This window comes from Urocampus carinirostris, chromosome 2 (assembly GCF_059441175.1).
Source record: "Urocampus carinirostris isolate Australia breed hairy pipefish chromosome 2, RoL_Ucar_1.0, whole genome shotgun sequence".
In the NCBI taxonomy this organism is placed as follows: Eukaryota; Metazoa; Chordata; class Actinopteri; order Syngnathiformes; family Syngnathidae; genus Urocampus; species Urocampus carinirostris.
Window position 1 is genome coordinate 69506700 of NC_142350.1, and position 22886 is coordinate 69529585.

General features: G+C 45.9%; 1 protein-coding gene across 1 annotated transcript in view; it reads right to left on the reverse strand.

The window, feature by feature from the left end:
* Window positions 1-22886, reverse strand: part of LOC148373154 (copine-4-like) — a 65462-nt gene that overhangs the window by 12294 nt on the left and 30282 nt on the right. Inside the window, exons 9-12 of the mRNA XM_088327653.1 lie at window positions 16386-16472; window positions 4745-4804; window positions 2781-2914; window positions 2639-2693 (exon numbers count right to left, since the gene is read on the reverse strand). Coding sequence (XP_088183779.1) covers window positions 2639-2693; window positions 2781-2914; window positions 4745-4804; window positions 16386-16472 — 336 coding nt within the window. The remainder of the gene's footprint in view (window positions 1-2638; window positions 2694-2780; window positions 2915-4744; window positions 4805-16385; window positions 16473-22886) is intronic.

The window sequence follows — 22886 nt, forward strand, 5'->3', positions numbered from 1 at the left end:
TTACTGGAACCTGTGGTCCTCACAGTCAACTTTCCTTTTTGATGTACAGTCTGCATGTCTGAAATGGGGTGGTGCTAAAATCCTCACAGAGAGTCAAAGGTAACGTTGCCAAAGGGCTACTGCCATCATCTGGTGAAATGGTGAAATATCTTTTAGTAGAAATGTCTTTTATACTGAGGTTAACATTCCTGGCAGGTCGCATATCACTCATTTTAGAGGTTCTGTCATCCTGTTTTGTGAGGTTTGTTTTTTTTGTTTCTGTCTGTTTTATTGTTGTTAGTTTGTTGAGGAGTTTGTTATTAAATGCCATTGGTTTTTGAGCACCTGGCCTTTCCTGCTTTCTGCATTTGGGTTCACAGCATGACTGAAACAAATGCTATCGTTGGAGCGGTTTCTTCACACACAAAGATTTACTCCTGCTTCAAAATAAAACAGCCGTAGACTCAAATACTCGTTTTGAGTCAAGAATTTGCTGTTTTTTAGATTTTTTTAAAGATCTGTAGGGGAGAAATGTGTGTGTCTCAAGCATCAAGGTGTAGTGTTGCTAGGAATATATTTATCTTAAAATTATTTTCCTTTTTTATTTTTCTCTAATAAAGTTGTTATTGCGTGTTTATGGTACATCCTCCTTTTTCATATGATAGATTGAATTTAAGTTCTATTTTCTATTCATGATGACAGATTTGAATCATCTGTGCCCGCAAATTTGGCGCCAACTGCCGCGGGTTTTGATTGGCTCCCTGTCACTATCTGAACCCAGTCCTGTCAGTCCCCTGTTGTCAGTCCGTCTGCAAACCTCTGTGTATACTAGGCAAGCCTTTTTCGACTCTGACTCCCGCCTGTCCCGTTTTTGCTCCTGTTTGTCTCCGACTACGACCTGGTTTGATCCTGACTACGTCTGCTCTCCCGTCCCGGCTTACGACCTTTTTGTCCCCGACTACGTCTACTTTCCCGTTCTGGTTTACAACTCGTTTCCGATCCCGACCACATTTTTTCTCTCTTGTCCCAGCTACCGACCAGTTTTTCCGTCCCTGACAGCGCCATCGATCCACTATCGTGTTCGGATCCCAATCCGAGTACGAGAGCGACTTGTTTCCTGCGTCCAGTGAGGATCGGATCCCGGGCGCTGCCCTTCCTCTTTCTTTCAAGAAAATTGTGAGAAAAGGTTACGCGATTGGGTCTGTGTGCTGGTCCTGACAAAGTTCAAATGTCAGAAGCCACTTCTGTTCGTCGGGGAATGCGTGATACCCTTGAAATGAGTGGGAGAACCTTATTTGATTTAGAGAAGGCCAGCGCTTTATTTTGAAGGTATGGAACACAATTTCTGGTGTTTTATCTATATATTTACCGCGTGAACCACATCCTCCCAAATCCTCCCAAATCCGATCGATGAATGGATTCAAAAAGAGCGGTTCACACAGCCTCATTCCGACACACAAGCTCTTTGTTTTACAGAAACCCCGTGGGTGAGGTCTAGGCCACTTTAAATCAATCCCTTTACACGATACTTGAGGTAATCTGGGACCCGTGTCACTTATCCCGGTTTGCCATGACTAATTCCGTCAACAATCTTTACTACATTGTTATAAATGACAAGAGAGAAGATTGGAATTTTGGTTTTCATTCTAATAACATCCCTGCTAAAACATTAGCCAGTTCAAGTATCCCTTAACCGAGTCAGGACCAGAACGGAAACAGGACCCAGTCGCGTAACATTTACCAGTTTTATTGAAGGAACGAGGAAGGGCTGCACCCACGATATTCGTTCGCTAGGAAGCAAGTCGCTCCCGTACTCAGTTTGTGATCCGAACACAAGTGGATCTTCCGTAGCGGGCAATGGTAGTGTCCAGGATGGAAAAACAGGTCGATAGACAGGACAGGAGAGGAAAAACGTGGTCGGTGTCAGAAATGGGTCGTAAGCTGGGACAGGAGAGCAGACGTGGTCGGGATTGAAAACGGGTCGTAAGTTGGGACGGGAAAGCAGACGTGGTCAGAATTAAAACAGGGTCATAACCGGAGACAGACGGGAAGAAAAAACGGGACAGGTGGGAGTCAGGGTCAAAAAAGGCTTGTCTTGTATGAACAGAGGTTTGCCTACGGACTGACAAAAGGGGACAGATAGACGAGGGTTTGAATAGGGACCGGTAGCCAATCAGAGTCCGAGGCAGTTGGCGCTAAAGGGGCGGGCACAGGTGATTCACATCTGTAATCATGACAATAAGTATAAGAAATGAGACTATAGTCAAAGCGTTATCATGGACCGTTTTGAAGATACAGCCGTTTGAATGACAACCTTCCTGGATGGAAAAACAGGTCGATAGCCGGGACAGGAGAGCAAAAACGTGGTCGGAGTCAGAAACAGGTCGTAAGCCAGGATGGGAGAGCACACATGGTCAGGATTAAAAACGGGTCGAAGCCGGACAGACGGGAGCAAAAAACAGGTGGGAGTCAGGGTCGAAAAAGGCTTGCCTAGTATACACTGAAGTTCGCAGAGGGACTGACAACAGGGGACAGATAGGAGTGGGTTTAAATAGGGACAGGGAGCCAATCAGAGGAGCGGGCACAGGTAAATCATGACAAACCGACGTCCCAGTATCTGGCATTATACGTTAGCATCGAGATAAGACCTTAACTTTACCGTAAAGTCAGGCGGGATGCGAGCTCCGAAGCCAAAAGCCGGAAACATTTTGTCACTGGAGAAAAAAACAGGATCAAATAAGCTCAAATCAGGTTCCCAAACAAAAAGAACTAAAAAGCTCAGGTATGAAGCGGAGGCCTACCTGTCGTAATCCTGGCAGATCTCGCCGACAGCGACGAGCGCCTTTAGATACTCGTTGGGTCGGTACGGGTGGATGTAGTGCAAAGAGCAACTGTTGCGAGGGTCGCCATTGGACGCCGTAAAGTCGATGGCCACCTGATGGAGGGGATAGATGTGTTAGGGTCCGACGCACCTCCTAACACCAGAGGGCCCCGACCGGGGCTCGAACTGAGCATTTCTATTTTTACTGTGTGGACGGCAAAGTAAGAATTTCGTTGTGCGTGGAAATGTGGTTCTTTACTGTGCATATGACCAGGGTTCTTTTGTCTTTTATGAGCATATTTGGTGTTGGAGTAATCCTAAAGTCATTGAAAGTAATCCAGTTAAAGTAACCTCTCCTTTACACTTTAAGCCGACCATATAAGTTATTTTTGGGAGATGCGCTTCAAGAGTTTCTCCTCTGTGGTAAAAAGTGGCTGAAAAAAAAGCATTCTGAGCATTTTCTCAACCGCATCAAGCTTTCTTATTCCACTTTCGTTTCAAAAGAAACGCCTCGCCTCCCCTTTGCACTTTACACCGACCATATAAGTTATTTTTGGGAGATGCGCTTCAAGAGGTTCTCCTCTGTGGTAAAAAGTGGCTGGAAAAAAAAGCATTTTGAGCATTTTCTCAACCGCATCAAGCTTTCTTATTCCACTTTCGTTTCAAAAGAAACGGCTCGCCTCCCCTTTACACTTTACACCGACCATATAAGTTATTTTTGGGAGATGCGCGTCAAGAGGTTCTCCTCCGTGGTAAAAAGTGGCTGAAAGTTTTAGCTTGATGAAGCCCGCGACCCAAAAACTTTGCCCACCCGTGCTTCAACTTACGTTCGAATATTTTCCTGTTTTACTTTGAAAAGCCTTCCCCACGTCAACTGTCATGGTTGCCGTGGATCCCAATTGGCCCCGCCCATGTGTGTCACGGTTGCCATGGTGCCCAATTGGCCCCGCCCGTGTGGCGCCAGCTGCGGCTTGTTGAGAGATTGACTTTCTGTTTATATAAAGCTCAGCACTCTTCGGTTGTCAGCCCGTCAAACGAACTTCTGCCCCACAACACGTGGGTTCTGACTCGGTCCTGTTTTCCTGTGATATCTCCAGTCCAATTTCGGGTTCCAGTTTTGTTTCCACCTGTTTTTGTCCTGTTTGTTAGTTACTTCAGTTTTTGTTCCAGTCTAGTTTCTAGTTTATTTTCGTTATCCTGATTTGTTATCGATCTCGTCTGTCTCTGGCTTCCCGTCTGTCATGTCCTGCACAGTTGTCATGGCGCCCAGCTGGCCCCGCCCCTTGACACCGGCTGAGACATATTGGACTGATTGCTCTTGGAGTACTTAAGCGCGCTCCTTTGTACTGTGCATTGCTGGAACATTTGTTAAACCTGGTTAAACTCCGTGAGACTTCTGTGAGACTTCTGTTAAAACCTGTTCTGTGAATCTGCTCGTATTTGATCCCGTTTGTTTGTTTTTGACAACTTTTCTTTTGTTGGGATTTCTAATCCACTCCACGACTGCTGCCTAACGACTGCTGCCTAACGTGCATGACTCCCCATTTCCCGTAAAATAAAGACTTGTGTGAGAACGTCACGCGATTGGGTCCTGTATCTGTTCAGGTACCTGACAGTCAACCAATTTAACTAATCACGGGCACTTCCTGTTTTGTGCGTTGCCATGACAACGAGCGGCCCCTATCCCGGTCTCACCATCATGGGGACCGGCGGGACCGGGGCGACCGCAAGGAGGGTCCGCCCGCGGTCGCTAAGTGGGACACCGGGGCGGCGGGTTGGTGTTGCCCTGGTTACGGTTACCGTGGCAACATCATCAGGACCACTCGGAGAACCCCGGCCCCGTTTCCTCCTCGATTGAATAAGAAGCAGGACTCTGACCTGGATGCGACTTGAGGTGTGTGTGTGAGGATGTGTGTGTGGGGAGGGGGGGGGGGGGGTCCTCACGGTAAATTGGATCTGGCAGCCCCCCATGATGTAATCCAGGAAGGAATGCATCTTGATGATCTGTGGACACAATTAATATTTCAATTTAAAAGGAACAAAACAACTTTCATCGCTGGCCATTCTTTCATCGATGGACTCGTTTGATGAGGATCTCTGGGGTGAATTCTGGAATTTTTTTGTATCATTTTTTTTTTTACACGTAAAATATTCAAGTGGCGTCTGATCCCTGTGCGTGCCACTTCCATGTAAATTTCATGACAAAACGAGTATGAAAAAGATGGAAATAAGTGGGAGCGGTATCCATAGGGGCGGGTAGGGGAGGGTTTGTTTCTCGGGTGGGGGGGTGGGGGGGGGACCGCAACCCTCCTGACTGCTCTGACATATTTGGCTGGACCGGAGCCGGGAGGAGAGAAAAAAAAAATGAAGAATCACTCGAGCAAATATCATCTCGGAGTCAGAGGAGGAAAAGAATGGAATTTATAGTGGGGCAAATACGTAGCAGAGAAGCCTGTCATTGTCAACCGTGAGAGGCAGAATGTGATATTATTATTGTCACGAACCGGGACAGGAAACAGGAAGCAGAACCCACTCGCGTAACGTTACTCACAGTTTATTGGGGAGAAGAGGAATGACCGCACGCTCCATCCGGGGATCGTTGGTCATGGAAGTAGAATGATCGGAACGAGGAAGTGGTCAAAATCAAACGGATCGGGCGAGAACGAAACAGGAGCAAAACACGGATAAAAATGGAGATTCACAGGGCTTGGTAAAACTAGAGCAAAAACACAGGGAAAACGGGGAATCACAGGGCTTGACGTATCACAACAGAGTTTAGCAGGAGTTTCGCAGACGCTCCGACAAAAGGTGACTCACAGGACAGTGTTTAGGTAGTCAGGGAGCTGGTGTCCATGGGCGGGGCCAATTGGGCGCCACGGCAACCGTGACAATTATTTGATTTCCAAAGAATTGATTTCCAAATTACAGTGGAAAATAAGTATTTGGTCACCTACTCACCACCAAGGTTTCTGGCTGTCTGAGAGATACAACTTCTAACGAGGTCTAACAAAGCTCCACCAGTTACCTGTAATAATGGCACCTGTTTTAACTCGGCATTTGAGGTATTAAAGACACTTGTCCCTCCATCTGGGGCTCCATGCGAGATCTCAACCCGTGGTGTGAAAATGATAACAAGAACTGTGAGCAAAAATCCCACACAGTGGGACTTGAATGACCACTATCAGTAAAATCATGTGTCGCCAGGGTCTTAAAACCTGCACTACGAGACGTGTCCCCCTGCTGAAGCCAGGCACTTCCAGCCTTGTCTGCGGTTCACTAGAGAGCATTTGGATGATTCAGAATAGGACTGGGAGAATGTGTTATGGTCAGATGAGACCACTTTTCACAAAGCGTTTTGCTTGAAACGCAGGTTCTTGTGTATGGAGGAGAAAGAATACCGAATTGCATCCGGAGAACACCCTGCCTAGTGTGAAGCATGGGGGTGTGAAGTCTCTCTATATATATTTTGTGCATTTCTCTGAACATTCCCCTAATATTCACTGTCTATATATCTTTTGCTGTTTTAGTCTCATGACTACCCAACGATGTGTCAGTCTAAAGTCCACCATACTCGTACTGAATAGAACCGGCTGCAGAGTGGAGGAGGAGGAGGACGATTGTGGAGCCGAGAACACATCCGCTGTGTTTCTCCCCGATTCTCCCCCGCTGCAGCGGAACGAAAATGTACATTGTCTCTGCCTGAATTTCCTTTTATATCTGATGACCGGCCACACGGGGTTTACCCACAATTTGGACCCCACAGGGGTGAAAATTTCAGAGCAGACCGTGTATCCGCCTCATTCCAAAAATATGCACAAAAGAGCAGAGAAGTTTGACGGAGAGGGAGACGTCCTTTATTGATATTTGTCAGCGTTCAAACAGCGTTCTCATTCGTCTAAGAGACAATCAGCTTTCTTATACCCTCAGAAGAAACATCACGTCAGCCATATCACGTGTTGTTTTTATCTTACTGGGCGCATACTTCCCGGAATTGACAATGTTTTTCTCAGAATCTTTTCGTCCTCTTTCGATTCTCCAAAATGACGCTACTTCCAAGACAATAGTTGGAGTCACCCTGACCGAGCCAAATGACTGTGAGCTTCGCAAGCTGTTCCAAACCAAGCCAAGTGTTATTGCTTCGCTGACATTTAAAAAAAGCCAGGAATTTCCTGTCCCAACAAGTGTGTCCTCATTATGTCGATAAGCTCTGACTTCATTATTCCACAACAAAAATATCATTTTTTGAGGCTGTTTATCAGCAAAAAGACCAGGACGACTGATCTGTGTAAAGGAAAGAACAAACGGGTTCATGAATCGAAAGATTTTGAGTGAACATGTCCTTCCATCCGCAAGGGCATCGAAGATGAGACGTGGCTGGGTATTTTAGGATGACATTGCTCCCAAACACACAGCTAGGGCAACAAAAGAGTGACTTTATAGGAAATATTTCAAGGTCCTGCAGTGGCCTAACCGGTCTCCAGATCTCAACCCTGTTAAAAATCTGTGGAGGGAGTTGAAAGTCCACGTTGCCGAATGATAGCCCGTTCTGACTCGGTCCTGTTTTCCTGTGACATCTCCAGTCCAGTATTGTTTCCGTTTATTGTTGTCCTGTTTAATTTCGGTTTCCAGTTTTGTTTCCGTCTATTTTTGTCCTGTTTATTATTTTCTCCAGTTTTCTTTCCTGTCTAGTTTCTCCTGTTTATTTTCGATATCCCGATTCATTATCTATCCTGTCTGTCCCGTCCTGTCCGGTATCGACCCCATCTGTCCGATATCAACTCGGGCAATGAGTATAGATCTCTTCAGCCTCTGGTTTCCTATTATTTCTCGCCTGACTGCTGCCTAACGTGGATGACTCCCCATTTCCTGTAAAATAAAGGCTTGTATGAGAACCTCACGCGTTTGGGTCCTGATCCTGTTCTGGTTCTTGACAGTTTTTATTTGGTATTTATCACTTTTTTTTTTTTTTTAGTATTGCTTTAATGTTGTTCGGTATTCTGCGTACAGAGGCTTTGGGTGTCCTGAAAGGCGTTTTGAAGTAGAATGTATTATTGTTATTAGTAGTAGTAGTAGTAGCAGAGGTAGTATTTGTTTATTGTATTATTGTTATTAACACCATAATTACATTATACAGTCATTTAAAGTATACATTTACGAAAACTGATGTCAATAGGGAAAACATGTGGAGTGAAAGAGAAGAGAAACGCAGTAGCCTGGTTTGTAAAAATGAAAAAAGAGACGGACACAAAAAGGAAGGGGGAAAAAAAAGGACTGAATGAATAGGCGGTAATCAAAAAGTAAGCAGGGGGGGAAAGAACAGCAAAAGTCATGAACAAGTAGAAAGAAGAACCAAATTGACGTAAAATGGAACAAGGAGTGAACAGAAATGTGCAGAAGTCTGGGGCAATATTGACAAAAGTTCACTTTGGCCCCTTTTTATCCTCCAAAAACGTGCAATGAGAACCATACACAGGGTAGGATATCGAGATCATACTCATTTTTTATTCCTGCAGTCCCAATTATTAAAATTGGATGATTTAGTCAAATTTTTCACTTCACAACTGCCAGAAAACATCCATCAATTATTCATTCGGAAAGAGGGAAATTATAACTTAAGGGGCTGTGGTAAATGCCTAATCCCAAAGGTGAGAACCACCAGGAAAAGTATGTGTGTGTCTGTGTGCGGGGTCAAACTTTTTTTTTTTTTTTTTTTTTTTTCTGCATTTCTACAGCGCTTTTCAAGTCAATGACTTCCCAAAGCGCTTTACAGTGTGCTTCACATTTCCCAATAGCGGTCTTGCAGCCATGTAAGGCGCTAACCTGCTTATTGGGGGTATTAGGGGTTCAGTGTCTTACCCAAGGACACTTCCACATGTAACACGGACGAGCCGGGATTCGAACTGGGATCCCTTGATCCCAAGACGACCTCCTGAGCTACTGCCGCCCCATCAAACTTCAAACAATTGACAAGACGAGATCAAACAATGTCCATCTATTCACTTGTTCAAATTTAAATACCAAAAAAATGGGGTATGAGTGATACGAGAGACTGGAAATAGTGCGTCTAGTTAACTTTGTGTTATTGTTGCTGTTATATCATAACTGTTATTATTAACATTATTACTATTTTTGTTATTATCATTGGTGTATTTAATAGGGAAAATGAAGGTGTATTTGCTTCTTACTGCCCCTTTTCGAACATATTATGCAACATTATTTTGTTGTTGAGTTCTTGTTTTTGTCCTTTTTTTATTTTAATGTTCGAATAAAGTTTTCATTCATTCATTCTGAAATCGGGGAAATGGATGAGGCGAGAAAAGTGCATCAAAAAAGGCGCTCCGTGTTCTCTATTGGGCGTTTCTGACGGAAGGAAAAGGTGACTCGGGTCAGCGAGCTCCGATAATAACGAGGTAAGATCGGTGTCAGGAGAGATGAAAAAGAGACGGAAGCCGAGAAAATAAAGCCTTAAGAACCCCTTCAGAGTGATTAGGGAGAAAGGATTCGGTCAATCATTCTGAACGCGGCCGATTATACTAATGACTCGAACCTTTAGCAGGAAAGTATATGGATTGTTTATGAAGCTATACGGTCGGCTCTAATGGAATCCCTGACCAAGTTGTTGTCTCCTCGGACTCATTAAGGAGGGCGGTTGCTCTCATTCTGTCTCCCGACTCCGCCCAGCGAGCTCCGGCTCATCCATCATACTTATTTACCTGCTCATTTAGAACAGCGAGCGTTCAGGCTCACATTCACTGTCATGGAACAGAACAAGGACTCGGATCCAATAGCGTCAGTTAAAGGCTTTATTGTGACAAGATTCGGTGGAGCAGGCTTGGGACGTCGAGCCTTGGCAGTGGAAAGCCTCTTGGGACGATATGGCAACTCCGTGGTGATAACGCGTGGCGAAACGTAGCAGGTAAGTCGGTGGCCGGGACGGAAGAGTAGATCGTAAACTTTTAACAGACAGGGGTCAGGCAACGAGAATCAGACTTGGAATATACATGGACTTGTGGTACCTTGAATGTTGGAGGTTAACTCAGGAAATGAGGAAGACACTCGAACGTCCATCTCTGGACGCTGACAGCTTATGTAGTAGACTTCCACCAATCAAGAGATCGCGTTCCAGCACACCAGCTGATTACCTCAGGTGACTCCGGTTAGGTAATCACGACAGAACCCCCCCCTCAAGGGACGGCTCCAGAAGTCCCCCAGGGAAAAATAAAAATAAATCCAAACACGTCACATGGCAACACCAGTAATCCAAGGGAAAAAAAATCACAGGCCAGTTACAAATAATTCCCCAAAACCCAAAATACATCACCAATAATCCAAAAATCGAGGGCCCAGAGGTCGTCCGATGAACCCTCAGAATTCTTCCGAGTGGATAGAGGCCCCTTCGTCCGCATCTGAAGGGGTGGTAGCGGGTGGGTCTGCCGGTGGAAGAGCAGCAGCGTCGGACCTACGACGACGACCACGGCGTGGTGCTGGTTGGTCAGGATGCAGTTGATGGAATTCTGCCACAAGAGATCGGTCCAGGATCTGCCTGCTGGGAATCCATGATCTCTCCTCCGGACCATATCCCTCCCAATCGACCAAGTACTGGAAACCCCGACCCCTGCGTCGGGAGCGGAGCAGGCGGCGCACTGTATAGATAGGCTCCCCGTCCAAGGAGCGTGGAGCTGGGGGAGGAGGTGGAATGGGTGCCAACGGACTCTGGCTGACGGGCTTGATTCGGGAAACATGAAACGTGGGGTGCACTCTCATAGATCTTGGTAGACGGAGACGGACTGCTGAGGAGTTGATAATTTTTACTATAGGAAATGGGCCAAGATACCGAGGAGCCAGTTTCCTCGACTCAACCTTCAGTGGAAGATCAGCTGATGCGAGCCACACCTTCTGGCCCACCTGGTACTTCGGAGCAGGACTCCTCCGTCGGTTAGCCCCAACGGCATGAGTCTTGCTTGCCCGAAGGAGTGTGGCCCGAGCACGAGCCCAAGTTCGCCGACAGCGACGTGCATTCGCCGTAGCTGACGGGCAGTTTACTTCCTCTTCTTGACTAGGGAACATAGGGGGTTGGTACCCATACACACACTGGAAGGGGGACATTCCAGTGGATGAGCTAACCAAGGAATTGTGAGCATATTCCACCCATGCCAATTGCCGAGCCCAGGACAACGGTTCACTAGAGACCATGCAGCGAAGTGCCGTTTCCAAATCTTGGTTCACTCGTTCAGACTGACCATTGGATTGAGGGTGGAACCCTGATGAGAGGCTGACAGAGGCACCCAACAGACGACAGAACTCCTTCCAAAACGCGGATGAGAACTGGGGACCACGGTCAGAAACAATGTCCAGAGGGATGCCATGGAGGCGGAACACATGCTGCTGGACTATCAATGCAGTTTCCTTGGCGGAGGGGAGCTTCGGTAGTGCCACGAAATGGACCATCTTACTGAACCGGTCCACGATAGTTAGTACAGTCGTCATCCCCTCGGATACTGGCAACCCCGTCACAAAGTCCAAGGAGATGTGGGACCATGGGCGGCGGGGAACCGGAAGTGGATGTAACAGACCGGCCGGACGTTGGTGGGATGTTTTGTTCTGGGCGCACACTTGACAGGCGGAGACGTATTCCCTAACGTCCTTGGCCATGGTAGGCCACCAGAAGCGTCGGGACAAGAAACTGTGAGTCCGAGCCGACCCCGGATGGCAAGAAAAGTGAGAATTGTGCCCCCATTGGAGGACCTCGGACCGTAAGGGTTCGGAGACGAATAGTCGACCCTCGGGACAGGAGCTGGGACCCGCCTGATCGGGTATCGCCTCTCTGACTCGGGACTCGATATCCCAGGAGACTGCTGCCACCATACAGGAAGCTGGAAGGACCGTTGCGGGACCCTGAGGTGTGTCATTGGAACTCTGGAATTGTCGGGACAGCGCGTCGGGTTTCACATTCCGAGATCCGGGTCTGTAGGACAGAGTGAAGTTAAAGCGGGTGAAAAACAGGGCCCAACGTGACTGGCGAGGATTGAGCCGCTTGGCCGATCTAATATATTCTAAGTTCTTGTGGTCAGTCCAAACTATGAACGGCACCGTTACCCCCTCCAACCAATGCCGCCATTCCTCCAGGGCTAGCTTGACGGCCAACAACTCACGATCCCCCACGTCGTAGTTGCGTTCGGCCGGGGACAACCGCCGGGAAAAGAAGGCGCACGGGTGCATTTTCTGGTCCTTGTCCGACCGCTGGGACAGGACAGCACCCACTCCCACATCTGAGGCGTCCACCTCCACTACCAGTTGGCGTGCAGGGTCCGGTACCTGGAGTATGGGGGCCGTAGAGAAATGGGTTTTTAGACGGTTGAAAGCTGCATTAGCCTCGGAAGACCACCGAAATGGCTCTCTAGGACTGGTAAGAAGCGTGAGGGGAGCTGCCACCGAACTGTAGTTCCTGATGAACCTCCGGTAGAAATTGGCAAAACCAAGGAATTGTTGGAGTTTTTTCCGAGACTCAGGGACAGGCCAAGAGGTGACTGCTGATACCTTGGCAGGATCCATCTGAAGGGTCCCCTCCGCCACGATGTAGCCCAGGAACGAGACTGTCTTGGCGTGAAACTCGCACTTCTCTGCCTTAACAAATAAAGAGTTCTCTAGGAGACGACGGAGAACCAGCTGGACATGTTTTCGGTGTTCATCGAGGGACTTTGAGAAAATCAAGATATCGTCCAGATACACAAAAACAAAACGATTAAGCACATCTCGTAAAATGTCATTTACCAAAGATTGGAAAACAGCTGGAGCATTGGTTAATCCGAACGGCATTACCAGATACTCGTAGTGACCGTTGGGTGTGTTGAATGCCGTCTTCCATTCATCACCCTCCCGGATTCGGACTAAGTGGTAGGCGTTGCGCAGATCAAGTTTAGTGAAGACCGTGGCCCCCTGTAGAAGCTCAAATGCAGAGGCAAGCAGAGGCAGGGGATAGCGATTTTTAACCGTGATTTCATTAAGGCCCCGATAATCTATACAGGGCCGGAGTGACCCGTCCTTTTTTCCCACAAAGAAGAACCCCGCCCCAGCAGGAGAAGAGGAGGGTCGAATGATACCAGCCGCCAAGGCATCGGAAATGTACTCCTCCATGGCCTTCCTCTCGGGAATGGACAAGGAGTAGAGGCGGCCCCGAGGAGGAGCAGACCCCGGCAGGAGATCAATTGCGCAGTCATAAGGTCTATGAGGGGGCAAGGAAGAGGCCTTAGCTTTACTGAAGACCTCCCGTAGGTGGTGGTAACAGGCTGGGACCTTGGACAGATTGGGTGGAGCCCTCGTGGAAACAGGATGATTTGGGTAAGGAGCGGCTTGCAGACAGGTTTGGTGACAGTCCATGCCCCATTCAAGTATCGACCCAGTGCGCCAGTCGAAATGGGGGTTGTGTTGCACCAACCAAGGATGACCCAGGACAAGGGGTTGGTTAGGGGAGTGGAGTAAGTGAAATCGGATCTTCTCTCTGTGATTTCCAGACAACTGTAGTTCAATGGGTTCCGTTATTTGAGATACGGTGCCTAATAGGTGGCCATCCAAAGCCCGAGCTGATACCGGGTTAGGAAGGGTTTCAACAGGTATCCCCATCTTGTGTGCGAGTGACAAATCCAGGATATTTGTTTCGGCGCCAGAATCGATGAGGGCATGGAAGGGTTGAGATGTACCGGAAATAATGAGATTTGCCCGGAGAACAGGTCTATCAGTCTTGGGGGACGATAATAAAGCCGAGCTCAATCGGATGTCCCCTATATCCGACGAGCGTTGGCTTTTAACGGGCAATTGACCACCCTATGTCCCTGGCCGCCGCAGTAATAACATAGCCGTTCGGTACGCCTTCGCTGGCGTTCTTCGACGGAGAGAAAGGTGCGGTCCACCTCCATCATCTCATGAGGTGCGGTAGAATTGGTTGGGGGGTTCGGTATCTTACTAATGTCTTGACTTTGCCGGGTGATGGGTTGTCTGGGATCTTCTCTCTCTCTGCGTCTTGCCTGAACCCTACGGTCAATCCGGGCGGTCAGTTCGATAGCATTGTCAAGAGTTACCGGAGGAGCGTGGGAAACCAATTCGTCTTTGATATAACCGGACAAGCTATGGAGGTAGGCGTCGACCAGCGCCTCTTCGTTCCAGTGACTCTGGGCTGCTAGTGTGCGAAAGTCAATGGCATAGTCGGCAATGGAGCGTCTCCCCTGGCGAATGTTCAAGATTGAACGAGCAGCATCGACTGATGAGGCTCCAGAATCAAAAACTTTAATCATTTCCTGGCTAAGCAAATTAAAAGAGGTGCATGCTGTCGCCCCTCGTTCGTATTCTGCCGTTCCCCAAAGGCGGGCTCTGCCAGTCAGATGATTTATCACAAAAGCCACCTTCGCCTTTTCGTTCACAAAGGCTCGCGGTTGTAGATCAAAAATTAGTCGGCAATTTATAAGAAAGGGGCGGATCTGGGCGGGCTCTCCACTGAATCTCTCTGGCGAACCTACTCGTGGTTCAACACTGCCGACCTGATCAGAAAGGGGCGGAACTGGATCTCGTGCTCGTGTTGCCGGGGAAGCTTCGTACTGTTCAAAAAAATCTTGGTGACGTTGTACTTGCCGGACTAGTGTGGATACGTCGTGGACGATTTGTTGTATTGCGCCTTCGGTGTGTTGTAGGCGCTGTAGCGCGGATTCCTGTTCGGCATTTCCGCATCTCTCAGAGGTGGGACGAACTGTCGCTGGATCCATGCTTTGGTTCGAGTGTTCTGTCATGGAACAGAACAAGGACTCGGATCCAATAGCGTCAGTTAAAGGCTTTATTGTGACAAGATTCGGTGGAGCAGGCTTGGGACGTCGAGCCTTGGCAGTGGAAAGCCTCTTGGGACGATATGGCAACTCCGTGGTGATAACGCGTGGCGAAACGTAGCAGGTAAGTCGGTGGCCGGGACGGAAGAGTAGATCGTAAACTTTTAACAGACAGGGGTCAGGCAACGAGAATCAGACTTGGAATATACATGGACTTGTGGTACCTTGAATGTTGGAGGTTAACTCAGGAAATGAGGAAGACACTCGAACGTCCATCTCTGGACGCTGACAGCTTATGTAGTAGACTTCCACCAATCAAGAGATCGCGTTCCAGCACACCAGCTGATTACCTCAGGTGACTCCGGTTAGGTAATCACGACATTCACGGTGACTGACACTGGCGTCGATCCGGGGTTACTCAATTATTTTCTCTCATGCCGGACAAAATAACCCTTTGGAAAGACTTTTGTTTATCTCCTTACCCTGTCTTTGTGTCGGCATCCGATGTAAATCTATTTTTTCATGGGGTCACTTGCTGCTACACTTCCCGTCTGTGCGAGCGGCAGCCTTTCCAGCAGCTCCGTGTTATTTTGCGCTTTTTGTGATTTATTGTTTTAAGTGTCTGCTTCTATCTTCAGGGTTTTTGGTCCCGTTTGACAACGACACTTTGGATGACTTTCTATCCTATGGTTATGGGTTTTAACGCACAAAAATGCGTTTATTCGAGGAATCGACTCCTCGCCCTGAAGAATTCTCGTGACCGCGTGATGAGTTGGCCCTATCGTGGATGGAGAGCCGGAGATAGCTAAGCGGCTAGCTGCGTTAGAAGTCTTCTGTACCGTCCATAATCATGGTACCAAATAAGACCGACCAACTAGCTGTGCTAGTGAAAAATATCAAAGCGTACAGGGAGTGCAGTTTGCTGTGTTTTACGTAAACCTGGCTCACGTCTAACGCTATCTGAGCTACCCAGCCTCAGCACTTTTAGGGCAGACAGAGACACACAAGCCTGCGGGAAGCGGAGAGGAGGCACACTCGCTATCTACGTGAACATGAGGTGGTGTAACCCTGGGCAAAAGGATTTCCATCTGCTGTAGGGACGTCGAACTTTTGGCCTAGCGTGTGACGCCATCCACTCCGCTGTTGCTAAACTACAACACAGCACCCCGAGGCCATCCTGTTAATAAACAACAAAGGATACTGCTAGAAGTGTGAAGTTCCCTACGGGGATGAATAAAGTATCTATCTATCTATCTATCGATCGAAAGGTTTACGTTTTCCAGTGTTATGATCACCTGTACCCGCTCCTTTGGCGCCAACTTCCTCAGACTCTGATTGGCTCTCTGTCCCTAATTATACCCTCTCCTATCTGTCCCCTTTTGTCAGTCCATCTGCCTTTTTCGACCCTGACTCCCACCTGTTTTTTTGCTCCCGTTTGTCCCCCGGCTTTGACCCGTTTTTTTTTTATCTTCACCACGTCTGCTCTCCCGTCCCAGCTTACGATCCGTTTTTGACCCCACCGCGTTTTTGCTCTCCTGTCCCGGCTTTCGACCTGTTTTTCTGTCCCTGACACCACCATCGCCCGCTACGGAAGATCGTCTTCCGTATTCGGATCACAATCCGATTGCAAGAGCGACTTGCTTCCCGCGTCTGTCCTTCCTCTTTCTTTCAATAAACTTGTGAAAAACGTTTCGCGATTGGGTCCTGTTTCCGTTCTGGTCCTGACATCCAGAAGAGAAGGAGAAAATAAAACAAGAGGGAAGAGCGTTTCTGACCTTGCACTGGTTGAGGATGACGATCCCGGAGTTCTTGTAACCTTTCTTCTTGACTTTGTACTTGGAGTTGATGCAAGGCCACTGCACCTACACACAAAGCGCAGACACACACACGCTGGTGAGTATATGCAAACCGGAGGAGGCAAACCAATAGCAAGAATAGGAGAAGCGGGAAGAGGCCGGGCGACCAATTGAGAGGGACGGCACAGAGGAGTCAAGTAGAGAAGGAGGGGAGAGAGGTGGAGGAACCGGAGATTTTTATTTGGAGGATTCAATAAATGACAAAAGGAGAGCATGCCTTTATAAAAAGGAAATAACAATCGTTATTATTCTCTTAATGGGACGCGGCCCCTTTAAAAGGGGCGGGGCTCGGACCTCACAGTCGCCTCTCACACAGGAGACACGGAAGAGGGGCCGAGGAGATCTGCGCCTGAAACAGCTCACGGTTAAAACCTTAGTCTGTCAAGATTACCGATGTGAGTCACCGGTTCCTGCTCCTTTGGCGCCAACTGCCTCGGACTCCAAATGGCTCCTGGTCACTACTTAAACCCACTCCTTTCTGTCCTCTTTTGTCCGTCTGTCTGCAAACCTCAGTTAACACTAGGCACGCCTTTTTTCGACCCTGACTCCCACCTGTTTTTGCTCCCGTCCGTCCCCCGACTTCGACCCGTTTTTGTCCCCGACCACGTCTACTCTCCTTTCCTGGCTTACGACTCGTTTCCGACCACGTTTTTGCTCTCCTGTCCCAGAAAACGTGTATTGTCTTTGTCCTTCGACAAGAAGCGTATGAAAACTAAAATATATTTCCCTCGGCCATCGTTTCCAATGCGTAGACATTTTTGAAAAAAGGCCAGGGAGCCCCTCGCATGCCCCAAAGCGTGGTTTAAAGAGCTGTATCGTTACGGGATCCGTTCAGCAGCCATGAAACAATTTATTAGGTTTTAAAGAGCACCCCGGTTATGACACTGTGGTGCTTAGAGGCAATTAAACTACGATTACAGGCAATCAAACCAAGAACCATCACGTTGGGATCATTGAAGGAACCCTGAGACACCGCGCTGCGATGAAACCATAAACGCGAGCGTAATACCGAGACCCCTGCGCTACTCCGTCCTTGGGTTATCGTGGGTTCGCTCCTTCATAGATGTGGATCAAAATTTATTTTGTCTTTGTTGTCCTTGATATCCTTGTATCGTGCATTGTGTTTTGACAGTGTCGTAGAATAGTTGTGGGTCAGAGCTTGCCAACAGAATGAGGACACACTTGTTTAGACAGGAAATTTGCTGAGAGTTTAGAAAAACAAGTGTCATTGAAATAATAACACCTGGCTTGATTTAGAAAAACAAACGTCATTGACAGGGTTGGGTAGGGTTACTTTAACTGGATTACTTTCAATGACTTTTGGATGACTCCATTACCAAATATGCTCATAAAAGACAAAAGAAACTAAATAGGAATAAAATTACTAAATAATGTGCAGGCTTGGGGAGTAACAGAATACATGGAACGGCAAAAATGATGTTGGCAAGCTGTTTGGATTGATTTTCATTTTGTTTCTGACGCATTTGATGTTCGTTTTGCTGGAGATCAAAGAGATCAAAGCCAGGAGAGAAAGCTTACCACGTGTTGTGAGTCATCATTTGATTCCTATTTAGTTTCTTTTGTCTTTTATTAGCATATTTGCTATCGGAGTCATCCAAAAGTCATTGAAAGTAATCCAGTTAAAGGAACCCTACCCAACCCTGCATTTGAGGTTCGTTTTGCTGGAGATCAAAGAGATCAAAGCCAGGAGAGAAAGCTTACCACGTGTTGTGAGTCATCATTTTAATCCTATTTAGTTTATTTTGTCTTTTATAAGCATATTTGGTATTGGAGTCATCCAAAAGTCATTGAAAGTAATCCAGTTCAAGTAACCCTACCCAACCCTGGTCATTGAGGGGATAAGACTGTGGCTTTTACGAAACGGACAGCACGCACAGTTCAGGAAAAACAACACGTGATATTTCTGACAGAGGGTATAAAAACGGATCTGTATCTGTATCTGAGTGAAGAATGAGAAACACTGTGGAGATTCGATGAATGTTAAAAAACGGCTTTCTCCCTTCTTGCCATTATTGTCTGCATATGTTTTGGGGCGAGGCCCGTTTACGTTCTTCTCCAAAAACAGCAGGGACAGATTGGGGCGGGCGCTACGTGTTAGGTGACCTTGATAGGCTGGTGCGTGCCGTCAGTCAAAAATCCGACCTACTGCTAACAGTTTGACGGAAAAATTTCCTGAGCCACGGCTGCAGAGGTAGTATCTCGCCTATGGGTCTGTTAGCCATGAAATGGATGACCTGGAGCGACACCCACTACATTTGGACGGTTGCAGGTTGAAATATGTCCACTTGATGTTGTCAAAGCCAGGTGCCTCCAACAAAGACACTCTACTTGTATTTATTTCTCGCTCTCTGTCTCTTGGTCTCCCTCTCTCTCTCTCTCTCTCTCTCTCTCTCTCTCTCTCTCTCTCTCTCTCTCTCTCTCTCTCTCTCTCTCTCTTTCTTCCACACCTTTTCTCCCGCTCTCTGTCTCTGTCTCTTTCACTCTGTGTATCTCTTTTTCTCTTCCTTTGTTACTCTTTGTCTCTTTCTCTGTGTCTTTTTAACTTCTTTTGCTCTAACTTCTTTTTCTCTCTTTTCTCTTTCTCTCTTCCTACCCTTTGCGCTTTCTTTTCTCTTTTCTCTCCTTCTGTCTTTCTATTTCCCTTTGGATTTCTTCTTTCCTCTCCCTTTATTTCCCCCTCTCTCACGACTTCTCTTTTTATCTCCTTTGTTTTGTCATGCTCTCTCCCTCTCTTTCATTCTTTGTCCCACCCTCTCTCTTCTTTTCCCTCCTTCTTTCTTTCTGCCTGTTTTTCTTTCTCTTGAATCTACCTGTCCGGCCCCCAACAGAATGTTTGTTCTATGGTGTGGCCCCCGAGTTCAAATGAGTCTGACACCCCTGGTGTAGAATAATAGATTTGAAAAACTAAATGTGTTTATTGTATGCGCCATAATACATTATTAATAGTAATATAATGACCAAAACCTGTATATACTTTGCTTTTTCTTTTCTTGTTTTTTTTTTTTGCTCTATTCTCATTTTCTCCCCGTTTTTTTCTCCCTTCTTCTTTTCTTCTTTTGTTTCTTCTTTTCCTAGCCTTTGCTTCTCTTTTTCTCACTGTTTGTTGTTTTTTTTGTTTTCCATTAAGCTTTTTGGGTTTTATTTTTTTCCTGCTTTTTCCCCTATTTTGTTCTCTATTTTCCTTTTCTTTTTTCTTCTTTTGTTTATCTTTTCATTGTTTAACGTTGTGTTTCTTGCTTTTTCCTTTTCTTATTTATTTCCCACTTTTTTGTTTTTGTTTTCAATAGCTTCTTACTTATTTTTGCTCCTTTTATTATAAAATATATATCTATATATATATATATAGATATATATTTATTTTTTTCCTCTTAAGTTGTGTTTTTCCCCTTTGTTTATTTTTTCATAGCTTTTTACGTTGTGTTTCTTACTTGTTCATTTTTTTTCTGCTTTTTTTTCTATTTTAAATTTTTTACTTGCCTTATAGTGATTTTTTTCTTTGATTATCTTTTTGGTTTATTATTTTCTTCTTTTATTTATTGTTTCATTTTTGTCTTTTTTCTGTTTTGCTGTATTTCCTTCATTTTAAATCGTTTTGTGCTTAATGTTACATAACGATTGGCAATATAAGCGTAAAAAAAAAATCTGAAGAGCCCCTTGAAGACGGAATTCCCTTCATAAAGATAAAGAGATTTGCTGGGGAGGGGCTGCTCCCTCCTTGGAGACTGTAGGGGGGCAGGAGAGTCCACGCTAATGTCCGCTGACTTACCCATTCTGAATGAGATGGCATATGCGCAGCCCAGACTGCCGTCAGTACTACATCGACTTATTTTGAGTGGGCCATTCACCTCGAAAACGGAGGGATCTTGGTATAGCCTATTAGGCCGAAGTCTATTAGGTTTATGACCAGTGTTCCCTCTAAGCTGCGCGCGTGCGCAATCGCGCACTGCCAGCACATTCTCAGCGCACAAAAAAATCTAGCCAGTGCACAAAAATCAGGGCTCAAAATTACTAATTAGGAAGCGACTTAAGTCAAAGTTACAGTGCATGAAGGTAAAAATGCACAGGTTCCCCTGACGTTGTGTCCTAAATGCGGTATTTTGAAGTCGAGTCAAAGTAGAACGAAGTTGAGTAAAGTGAGTAAAGTTTTTCGAGAACCGGCTTCTTCGGCTCGGCTCACTAAAAGGAACCGGCTCTTTCGGGTCCTAAACGGCTCTTTGGGTTGTTTTTGCTTCTTTCATCCCAACATGACCAAATATGATGTAAAATGATGCACAAAATGACTTAAAGGAATGGGGGAATAGAACAAAATAGAAAAAAATACCAAAATGAAAAAGTAGTGAAAAGCTGAGAAAAAAAGAAACAAAAGGAAGAGAAAAAATGAAGGAAAAATTTAGAAAAAAGCCAGAAAAAAAGAAAAGAGAGAAACGTAGGAAAAAAGTAAATAGAGAACAAATAGAAAAAAGTAACAGTTCGGAAAAAATAAACACAATGACATTTTTTGATGGAATTAAAAAAAGTGCGGAAAAAAACGAAGAAGAAAGAAAAAGTTTGTGTTGCATTCAAATCATTTCCAATGATACCAAGTCAATCTTGTTGCCAACATTGTACTTCCACTCAAAAATGTGACGAAGTACAGTTCTGTATCTTGCAACCGACTCCATAAGCCCCCAAAAATGTTAGTATTATCCGACAAAAGATACCAGGAAAAAAAAGAAATAAAAATCTTGTGAAAGAATTGTAAGAACAAACGACGTTTGTATCCCGTACAACCTTTACAATCATACATGAGTCAATTCATTCAAAAGTGATTTTTTTTTTTTTTTGCATTCCCGGAAACCCTGCAAAATGTAACTTGATGTCAAGTTTTGGACATGTTTGATAAGGATTTAGTTGCCACACTTGGGATTGCCGTTGCTCACTGTTGTTTCAAGCGTTGCTCACCCACTTTGTGTCAACGCTCAGACCCGTATTATTGTTTATCGTTGAAACGGAGACCCCAAAGCCCCTGGCGGCATCCTCTAATTGTGCTGCGGTTGGGACGTGGCCGTCAGTGTGCAGTTCTGCCACTCCTTCATCCATTAAATTGCTTCGGCCTCGCCGGGATTTTCGGCCTCCTCCCGGAGCTTTTTTGTTTTTGGCGCGCGTCTTTAACGACACGCCAGGAAGTCGGTAAGAAAGGACCTAGAGCGCTCAGAGGAATTCCTCTTTGCTGTTTGGAGACAAAGAACATCTGCTCTTCTTCTTGAGCCAAGTCGCTTTGCTCGCACGTCACGTCTCCTGCTTATACCGAGACTATGTAGGACCCATCCTGCTCTATGTGGGAATGATATATAAGTAAATATATGAATATCTCATCTCATCTCATAAGCGGCACCGCTTATCCTCAGTAGGGTCGCGGGGGTGCCGGAGCCCATCCCAGCATTCATCGGGCAGTGGGCAGGGGACACCCCGAACTGGTTGCCAGCCAATCGCAGGGCACACGGGGACAGACAACTCACTCGCTCAGTCACACCTAGGGACAATTTGGACCTGCCAATTCACCTAAAATGCATGTTTTTGGAATGTGGGAGGAAACCCACGCAAGCACGGGGAGAACATACAAACTCCGCACAGGAAGTCTGGAGCTGGATTTGAACCCACGCAGGAGGTTCCCACGACCTCGGAACTGTGCCGCACACGCGCTAACCACTGCGCCGCCGTGCTATATATGAATATAATATCTAAAATATATAAAATACAGAAAATATATAAAATACATAATATAAATAAAACATTTACATATTTATATATATATATATATATATATATATATATATATATATATATATGCCCCGAAAAAATAAACACAAAGAAATCATCTAACACCTCATGAACTATCTGTGTGTGTTTGCGTTCACATAAAAGAGAGAAATAGGAAAGAAGGAAAAAAGTAAGGAAGAAAGGAAGGGGTGTATGTAGAGAGAGAAAGAAGAAATAAAGAAAAAAAAGGGAGCAAACATAATAAAGGTAAGGGAAGAAAGAAGGGGCGTATAAAGAGAGAGAAAGAATACATTTAAAAAAGGGAACAAACATCATAAAGGTAAGAGAAGAAGGAAGGAAAGAAGAAAGGAAGAAAGAAAGGGGAGTATAAAGAGAGAGGAAGAAGAAATCAAGGAAAAAAGGAAACACACATAATAAAGGTAAGGGAGGAAAGAAGGAAAGGAAAAAAGAAAGGAAGAAAGAGAGGGGTGTATGAAGAGAGAGAAAGAAGAAATAAAGTAAAAAGGGAACAAAAATCATAAAGGTAAGAGAAGAAAGAAGGAAAGGAGAAAGAAAGAAAGAAAGAAAGAAAGGGGTGTATAAAGAGAGAGGAAGAAAAAATAAAGAAAAAGGGAGCAAACATAATAAAGGTAAGGGAAG